Source organism: Amblyomma maculatum, chromosome 1 (genome assembly GCF_055883805.1).
Source record: "Amblyomma maculatum isolate TAMU_Amacu chromosome 1, ASM5588380v1, whole genome shotgun sequence".
In the NCBI taxonomy this organism is placed as follows: domain Eukaryota; kingdom Metazoa; phylum Arthropoda; class Arachnida; order Ixodida; family Ixodidae; genus Amblyomma; species Amblyomma maculatum.
In genome coordinates, this window is record NC_139344.1 from 132756622 (window position 1) to 132765985 (window position 9364).

At 40.9% G+C, this 9364-nt stretch overlaps 1 protein-coding gene across 1 annotated transcript; it reads left to right on the forward strand.

Annotated features, from left to right (window-relative positions):
• Positions 1-737: 737 nt before the first annotated feature.
• LOC146203952 (uncharacterized) lies at positions 738-6034 on the forward strand. Its single transcript, XM_084603733.1, has 5 exons — positions 738-810; positions 882-955; positions 2193-2285; positions 3123-3149; positions 5894-6034. The coding sequence occupies exons 1-5, from the start codon at positions 738-740 to the stop codon at positions 6032-6034; spliced, it is 408 nt and encodes a 135-aa protein (XP_084459859.1).
• Positions 6035-9364: the final 3330 nt, after the last annotated feature.

Sequence of the window (9364 nt, forward strand, 5' to 3'; positions counted from 1 at the left end):
TCGCATGCTCAAAAGATACAAATTTCTTGACACTCAAGGTTTACAAGATAAGTGAAGCAAATGGTGCTTGCTTTTATTGCGCCGAAAGCAAGATATGAACTTATAGCGCATTCGGCTGCCAGTGTTCACCTTCGTGATAGCAGCGGACAGGGCTATTCGCGCTGGCGATCTTGCTTTATTTTGTCAGTCTTCCATATACTCCCACCATTTGCTGCATCTCTGCTGACCGCGAACAGTCTTAACGCCGTCAGTAGCTTGCTTTTCCCCTTGAATGTTTTTCAGAACTCACACAGTGGCCAAGAAATTTACCATTAGAAATCACAATGACCGCCATTTTCTACACGGAAAAAGTTGAAGAAGCACGTCGTGCAAATAGAACTGCTTTTCCTCCCTCCTTCACACCACTCCTTCCAACAGTTCCACTCCTGCATACACGAATGCTTTCCTTGTTTAAGTGTGCATTGGCGCTGGTGGTCCTGAATATGTGTCTGCTTTTGCCCTTTCTTCGTATTTGTTCACTTTCCTCTAATAAACTGTAACTTTCCTCTCAATTCTGCCAGAGAGCGCTCAGGTCTCAGGGTGGCTGCTTCAGCTGGTGTTATCTTGCTTCCAGTCAGCTATCCGTGAAGCATCCACTTGAGCCTTGCGGTCACGTCAACTGGAAGACATTTCACTCAAAACAGTGGCTTTCCGTCCACGCCCAAGATCGCCGGGAAACTTTCCATTCGTGTGCAAAGATGATATTTGTCATTCTTATTTCGCTCTTGCTGCGAGCCGTCCAAGCTCTGAGGCCACCTCTAGACTTGTGCAGTAAGAATTTCGTCCTCGCACTTTGCCCAATGTTCGCCGTGGAGAGTATTGTTCTTTTCTTTCTCCGTCAGCTCCTGATTTGCCACACCAAAGATTTCACGTTGGAATTCTATTCCTCTGCATAAGAGGGGCTGCATCAGACTTGGTGAGTTAAGATTAGGAGTTTCGTTAAAGCTATTTTCTGTGCTAAGTTGTCACATAGATGAACAGCATGCTGGCAACTGAAAGATTTGGAGCATAAACATTTTGTGAAAATCATGTTTGAAGCATCCGATCCGTTTTGGTCAAACTATTTGCGTGGAATTCAATACGCACGCACTTGGTGTTATAAGTCCTTAGCCTGTACAGCTTGCTGTAAGCGTATCTGATATTATACAATATGAAAACAGTATGAAAAATTGTTTTACCTGCAATGGAATTATGCAGATGAAATCACATCAACATAAGAAGCATTTTAGGAAAAAAAAAAGCTTCTATTAAGTGTGCCACGTACACTACGTTACCGAGTCGACAAAAGTTGCAGGTGATCGGAATGGAAATGAGATGCACTGACCCCGAGGGTGACACTCTACGTCAAGGCTAAGGAATCATGGTCGTGCGGCTTGCTCGAAACGGGTCTTTATATCTATCCCTGGTGGTCTTTCACGCACTGTGGTAGACTACGACTGCACGCTAATGAGGATGGGTCGGATAACTAAGACAGAGATTATTGTATTCGGGATTTAGCGAGGAGCGAACTGCATGTGCGCAAACGAAGATCCTTTCATGCACATGTTAATTTTTAATCAATATGAGGAAGAAAAGATTAATAAAATCGTAAAGCATATATATATATATATATATATATATATATATATATATATATATATATATATCAGCACATTTCAGGAAGCGCTACTGATATAATCGACCTGAATTAAGGTGTTTAACGCCCCTGATCGGCTCAAGATGTGGGGGATGCCCTAATCATTTCGCCCCCCCCCCCCCGCCCCCCCTAAGACTGGTACACTGATATGAATCACTACCTTTTGTTAGCTCTATTCACAATTGCTCTGAAAGTGTGAGCGAGATGTGCACTTCTTTTTTTCAAAATTAATGTTACCCGCATCTTTGATATGTTAAATTTATTTTCAAGTCCTACCCTGAAGTAAAAAAAAATAAATAAAACATATGCCAATTCCAGCATGCATCATTTGTTTCCTCTCATGCTTGAGCACTGAACGACAGGTGTATGTTTGTAAGCTTGATTTAATTCTAGAGTAAAAAACGCTTGTTTGCATAAAAAAACAACAGAAACTCGTTAGCATGCATGAGATCTTGACGCTTCTGCTTGCCTCAATGTCATAACGAATGAATGTACAAAGTTTTGAATGAATTTGCAGTTGCTACAACAACTCAATCACCTGAAGAAAGACATGCTTCAATGCCGTGATGACTTTTGTCTTGTCGAAAGACTGTGCCAGAGAGGAGAGCTGGTGAGTCGCCGTTACGATCGTAATGTTGTAATGGTCTCGTGTTTGTACCCACATACAAGTAGGCTCTCGTACCTTCGTTACAGCTATCCCAGGGCCTTTCTGTATTGAAGCCAAGAACGCTTAGTTTGGGAAAAAAATTGTGTCCTCAATATCCCGCTTCCACTGGGGTACAAGAAGATGGCAGTTTTATTAGGCGAAAAGATCCCATCCGTGTCGTAGTTAATTAAAGAATGCATTGCGGCAATAAATTTATTTTATCAATCATTATATACTTCAAATCATTCCTTAAAGAAGCAAAAAATGAACAGTTGCACTGGAGTGGACGGCAACCGGAGAAACAATGGATAACATTGTTAGATTGAAAAATTTTTTATCGATATCATATTAATATTTCTAACATTAGCCCTATTTCAAGACCCAAAACGCGTGATAAAGACTCAAATGCTTAGACATGTAATCATTCAATGGTTTCTTAATCCCTTTGAGTTAGACTTCTCTTATATCGATTCAGTGAAGTGTATCGGGTGAAAGCTTACATAGAGGATTGTCTTTACCAGCGTGTCCTGCTGGGACTCATCTTATTTTTTCAAACTTATTAGGTGTCTATTCAAGGATTGGTTTCAACTGAAAGGGAGTATATACCGAAGTCTCGATTTTTTGTTTTCGATGTTATAAACAAACGGTCAGTAAAGACTAGCAAGATTGCGGAGTGCCTTGTACAAGTAGGGACAGCTTTGTGTTTTCTGTTTTCCGCTATTTCATTATGCCGCTTTCTGATGCCGTATACTGTGGTAAAACCGGCTGGAAGCTTGCAACTGCCTGTTTTCTTTCTTGCAGGAAACCGAGCTCGCAAACTACCTCACGGTCAGTACTCACGACCAGCAGACTTTTCACCTTTCACTCTGTTTTTAAATCAGTGTAGTTTAGCTTAACATAACATGCAGATAACGCCGGCTAATCAACCAAGGTGGTGCGCTTTACCCCCTTTTCACTATAATTCTTCGAAATTTTAAACTTTTTAGGGAAAGAGGTTTTTAATATTTTTTTTTCACGTATTGTCTAACATCACGATAACAATCAATATACCTCCAGGTGTTGCCTCGGCATGCAGACTTCTAGATTTTTCGCTATTATTTTTGAAGAACACACCCCGTTGGATTTCAATGGAAATCTTAATTACTCATCGTGAGCGCAGGACAACCTTCAGAAGCGGCATTTCAGTGGGAATAGGAAACTTAGGCCATTGATATCAAGATGCTCATAAAAAGTACCTTACCTTACTTACTAGTACATTAAAAAGTACTCCGCAGTTGCCTCTCAAATATTTTCAAAAACGCTGCGTATTGTTTTTTTTTTTTTTCTAACAGTTTTAGCTTGCCCGATGTGAGGGCAGGAAAAACTTTACAACCAAATATTTTTCTGGTATCGGAAGCTTGCACCTCTCCTAACAGCGCGCGCCATAATAGTGTCTTTAAACAAATCGCCCAGGTTCCTCACATTTAAAAGGTGTCCCAATATCCTGGACTTCTGTAGAGATTGTGCAACGCAAGGGCAGCAGCTGATTGCTAGCTTTTTAGCAGATTTGCGGAGTTGGGCCGTTGTCTGCTTATAAGAAAGACAGCTTTTGCATTATTACGCGACTCAATGAAAAATACCTCAGTCTGGTCTAACTGTGCCGTTCTTTGGTTTGGTTATGGTTTGCTTTGTGGGGTTTAACGTCCCAAAGCGACTCAGGCTATGAGAGACGCCGTAGTGGAAGACTCCGCAATCTCGACCACCTGGGGTTCTTTAACGTGCACTGACATCGCACAGCACACGGCCTCTTTTTCGCCTCCATCGAAAAGCGGCCGCCGAGGCCGGGATTCGATCCCGCATCCTTGGGAACAGTAGTCGATCGCCGTAACCACTGCGCCACCCCTGCGGGAGTCCCGTTCTTTGACATACCCATCTTACATATGAGGCACGAAGACAAACGAACCAACTAAACGTCATGTGCCGCGTGCAGTGGGTCTAGTGGGCCATATAGCGTGTATGTGGACAGGTCGGTCTACTTATATTTGCAAAATGATAAAATTGAACGCATACTCGAAAGCGCCAAATTGCCAACTTCGTGTATACAGTAAAATGCACAAAGTAGCAGCCGCTAATGAAGGTGTTCTTTCAGTGAGGGCATCGCTTGCGCATGTTGACAGCGAGAAGCACCTGTACCAAAGCTGATGAGCCGTTGTCGCTTCCAAGAAAATGTTCACGAGGTAAAAATGTCTGAATTAGCTCTTTCTCACACACAGGACCGACGCAGGATCAGCGCTCATATTAAGAGCTGAATTAGTACACGCGCAGTAGAATTCCACTCTCGTCTTTGCGAAGCAGTTTTGTTTTCAAAATTTATTTTTTTTCTGTCATTTTTAAAAATTCCGAGGCGAACATTCAGTGCCAGATATATTTACCTGTTGTATCTAGCCCGTAAATAATTTTAAATATATTTTGGTGAATAATTTCTCGGCCTGCGTATATAAATGCCTACAATAGCGCACTCACCTATAGAGGATGCACGTAAAACAAGAGTGAAAAATGCCCTGAATGGTCGCATGTTGCCCTGGCGCACCTCTACAAGAGCTTGAGGATAACAGCGCGGAACACAGGACGGGAGCTCCCGTCCTGTGTTCCGCGCTGTTATCCTCAAGATGCATAACCAACATGCCCAAGCTGCTATTCTAGCTAACTACAAGAGCGCCCTTTCATTAGTAATTATTAAGACAACCTTGAAGATTTTATTCGTCTAAAATATTTGGCCAATTGTTCTGTCTTTAGCTGCCGTTGTGAAGCCTGTGAATGTTGTCTTCTGGCTTCTATGGTAACAAGTAACGATTTTAAATAGCGGCGTAGCGGGGACACTGATTATAGCTCTTTATTGTGCTTGCAATTAACGGTCTAAGTGTATCACTTATAGTATTTAATTCAAAAATGTTTCATATATATGTAGATAAAAAATTCCAAGCGCTACTTCGCTGTGGCGGAAATGTGTCGAATATTTTGCTGTCGTTTTTTTTTTCCTTCATTTAATGTCATGGCTAATGTTTAAATAATATTTCTTGCGGTATTTGTTGTTGCTAAATATATAGTGCTTATTATAGTTGTATCACCCCCCTCCCTCCATGAAAAACCCTCCTTCGAGGGCCTTTAGGGGTAACTTGAATAAAAAAGTTGAATATAGTGGAAAAAACTGAATGCTTCCACCCACTCCACGAATATGGTTTGCACTAGTGCATGTTGACAGCTTCTCAGAGAGGTATACGGTTCACGTTATATTACTAGCCGGCAGCTCATCACGATGGCGATCATTTCAGACAATGCATTTACTTCACACAGGTTCTGCTTTAGAAGCGTGTGATAAATGTAGCGCATCTGATCAAAGTATCACCAGAATAGGAAGAATTGAGAAAATGAGCGCGTATGCTGTCACGCCTACTTTTAAGATGAAAGAACAATGTCTTCTTCAAACATTTATTAAATTATTTATTTTTGTCTTTATACCCCTTACCTCGAAACAGTGTGCGAAATATGAAATGCAGAAATATGAGTCTAATCGGTTGTTACGACGATTGCAGGCCGACCACCTGATGCGGGAAATTCGTTGCCTTGCAAAGTTTTGCACTACACCTTCTCAGAAAAAGGAGACACAACAGGGTGGCACGGACTACGGAGATGGTCTCTTCGACGTGCCTCATTGCACAAATAGCATTGTATAGGGAAAGAAAGAAATATTGAGGAGGTGTACACATGCAACAAGAAATGACAGCCACACAGGAGGTCAATCTTGCGCAGCACACGCTCGCCGAACCAAAGCACACTGCCCTTTGCTCTACGTGGCCATCTATCATGGTTCTCTTCTATTGGCTAAATAGTTCTTTGTTTATGAAAGACCGCATGACACCTTAGAACTTCCACTATAGGAAGAAATTGTATAGCACGGGATGCAATTTGTGTGTCATTTTTGTGTCTTTTAAGGATGACATAACATCAGCAGTGTAAAAAAAATACATCATTCCGCTCTGCAAACGTAAGACACCTTATACTGATAGATGTGTAATGCTACTCGTGAGGTTACGAAATTGTAAAGTTTCTTCCCATGTTTCTTTCTATTTAAAGGTGGAGCCTTTTATTGATTACGCGCGGTATCATGACTGCCTATATGGGTCGTAAGCTTCTTTCCCTGTATCTGCATTCTTTCAGCTTGTGACAGTTATGTACTTACACTAAATTAACACTTTTTTCAGGGCTTGTTGGTATATGCTTGAATTGTTGAAGAAAATTGCGCCGAACTATGCAAACCACAAGAAAGAACAAATACGAGACACAAGCGCCCATGTCTTGTCTTCGTTCTTTCTGGTCGTTTTCATGTCTCGGCAAAATTTTTTTCAATTCAAATGGGTACACTAAGCAGACATATCTTCTGCATCAAAGGTATTACGGTATGAGAGAAATTTTTGGAAGGCTTGTTTCAGCAAAGCCACTGAATGTGGTAGTTCCTCAAAGTAGAATCAATATTGTATTGAACAATAAATATTTGAGTAGAAAATAAACATTCGTGTGTCAGTTGGTTGCGGATATTAATTGTGATATCTAAGTTTAATATACGTAGGTAAGTACTACTCAATATACAGGACGCGTCATAGGCTCCGAAATGGCACCGAAATTTTTAAAACCATTGATTGTATCATAGAACTACCATTTAGCCGAAAACAAAGTTGAGTGATCCCACGAGAGATCAAACTGCCTAATTATTTTCTTTTGTTTTTTGATATACTGTGCACGTAGTACTCAATATGTTAAAAGGGCAGTTACTTTTTTATAATATAATATTAAGGAAAAAAATAGAACGATGTCACGCCACAGGCACAGTTTTCGCACACATCGCGGTGTCCAATTTTGCAATGACGTAAACAAGTAAAGTCATTTAAGCCATGGTTAACATATTTTGTAGATTCAAGCTTCAGATGGGGGGGGGGGGGGGGGAGGGGCAAGGAAAATTTCAAAAAGTACACTTATGTGCAATTAGGCGTTGTTTACAAATTATTTTCTCAGCGGCTAGAAGTCACAAGTTCATCAAATTTTCTGAATTAACAGGCACTTGTGCAGTAATCAATCTCACTAACTTTAATTCTTATACATAAAGGGGTAGCATCAGAAATCTTATGCCAAATATTGCATATTTCACTGTATGACCACGAAACCTTATATAACAATTTGATTATATGAGTTATTTTTAAAAAATAACTGCAAAAAAACGCTTATTTAACTATGCTCGAAATTCTTCAAATGATTCTCAAGACGTAGCCAAGCAAGGGTATAAAAAGGCATGAAGCGTTATTCTGTTCCTTATCAAGTTACAAGAGCTCAAACTTGTCACTTCTCCAGCACTGGCCAAATCGCCACAATGGCGGTCGTGATCAGCTGCTTCTCCGCCCACAGCTGTAACAAATTCGCGAAATGCCATGTTTTAAACGTAGGCGAGGCCTTGAGTAGATAACCAAAATGTAGTTTCCTTTTTTTTTTTTTTTTTTTCAGCTGCGCCGACTTAAAATTTTCACGCTGAGAAGGAAATAGCATGAAACCAAAGCATAAGTACAAAACAGTTTCATACGAGGATGCAGGCATTCCCTCAGTTGATTTTTCCTATCAGTGAACTGGTATCTTAAATGTGCCAGGATATGCATTAGTGAATGCCTTCTAAAGTTTTACCGCCTTTGGACGGCAGAAGTTCAACACAACTTGTCATGATTCTTCCCGCTTGTTATTAATGTAATTGAATGTACCACCCTTGCTTTGGATCTGTAATTGCACTCCTGACATCCCTCGATAATTTGAGTACGCTGTTTTTGTACTTGCTCAAACCAGTACACGTGCGTTTTACCGCTGACTGCCAGATTCAGAGGTTCTTGGTAATATTTCAATCAGTTTGAACCAGTTTTTATCCCTTCAACATTTCAAAGATGTAACTATTGTTTTTAGAAATTATAAAGAATTTAATTTAAACGCAATTTGAGCTCAGGCGTATAAAGATTATTGGGTTTGCAGAAACCGAGACAAAAGCGCGAAACGATTTCAATATTATTTTATTTTCTTTGTGGGTCAACGATAAGTGCTTCTTGGCATCTTGGTGCCTTGTGCAATAACTTCATGTGCATGAATGTATTCATGCTACCGATCGCAAGCCTTTACACTCACGTTTTTTCCTTGTTAAATGATTGTTGAAGCTTGTCCACAAGCTGAAGGACTAGTTGCACGTTCTTCACCCTTTCGGACAAGAGACCGTTTCAGACGGATTCTATTATATTCGTGCTGCTTGCTGTTAAGGGACACCTGGCGTTTTACTGATGTGCAAATTCTATTGCAGTTTTTTCCATGTCCTGTTGCGGACAACAGCACTTTATGGACGCGTAGACGTTTGACCACACTCCGTGCAATCGATATTTGTTTTGAAGTGCGTTAAAGCATTGTTGCTCACGTATGTGGCACGATCTTAAAGAAGAAGTATTTGTTTTGGCACTAGTAAATTTTGCCCAGCGCTAAGTAGGCATGAACCGCGTCATGGGCCAGATGGGTTTTATAATGCTTAAACCACAGCATACAAAATGCTTTGCTCTGAAAGGTAGCTATGCGCACTAGTCATCGCACAAAAGACCAACAGGTAGGTAGAGCTCGCAGTCAACAGATTAGCCGGCAGCTCTGACGACGTGGTCTGATACGATGCGCGGTTAGCCTATGAAGCCGGTTGGGAACTGCCTTCGATTCCAGACCGCCATATAGGAAACGCTGGGGACTAGCGCTTGAACAATTTCTTGTATTCAAATATGCATAAAAATAACATCATACAGGTACGAGAGGAGTATACTATTTCACGATGCAGAAAGATTCAGTCATATATTTACCTTAACCCTATGGACGCAGAGCATATTTACTGCGTCTATAATCATCATTATCAGCAGCAGCAGCAGGCTGACTATACCCACTGCAGGGCGAAAGCCTCTCCCATATTTCTCCAATTAACCCGGTTCTGTGCTAGCTGCATTCACATG

Bases quoted from the DNA above. Each gene is read 5' to 3' on its own strand.
- LOC146203952 (XM_084603733.1), top strand. From the start codon at position 738: ATGATATTTGTCATTCTTATTTCGCTCTTGCTGCGAGCCGTCCAAGCT. The intron at 811-881 runs GTAAGAATTTCG...TTTCTCCGTCAG, and splicing joins GCCACCTCTAGACTTGTGCA to CTCCTGATTTGCCACACCAA. The intron at 2,286-3,122 runs GTGAGTCGCCGT...TCTTTCTTGCAG, and splicing joins TGTGCCAGAGAGGAGAGCTG to GAAACCGAGCTCGCAAACTA.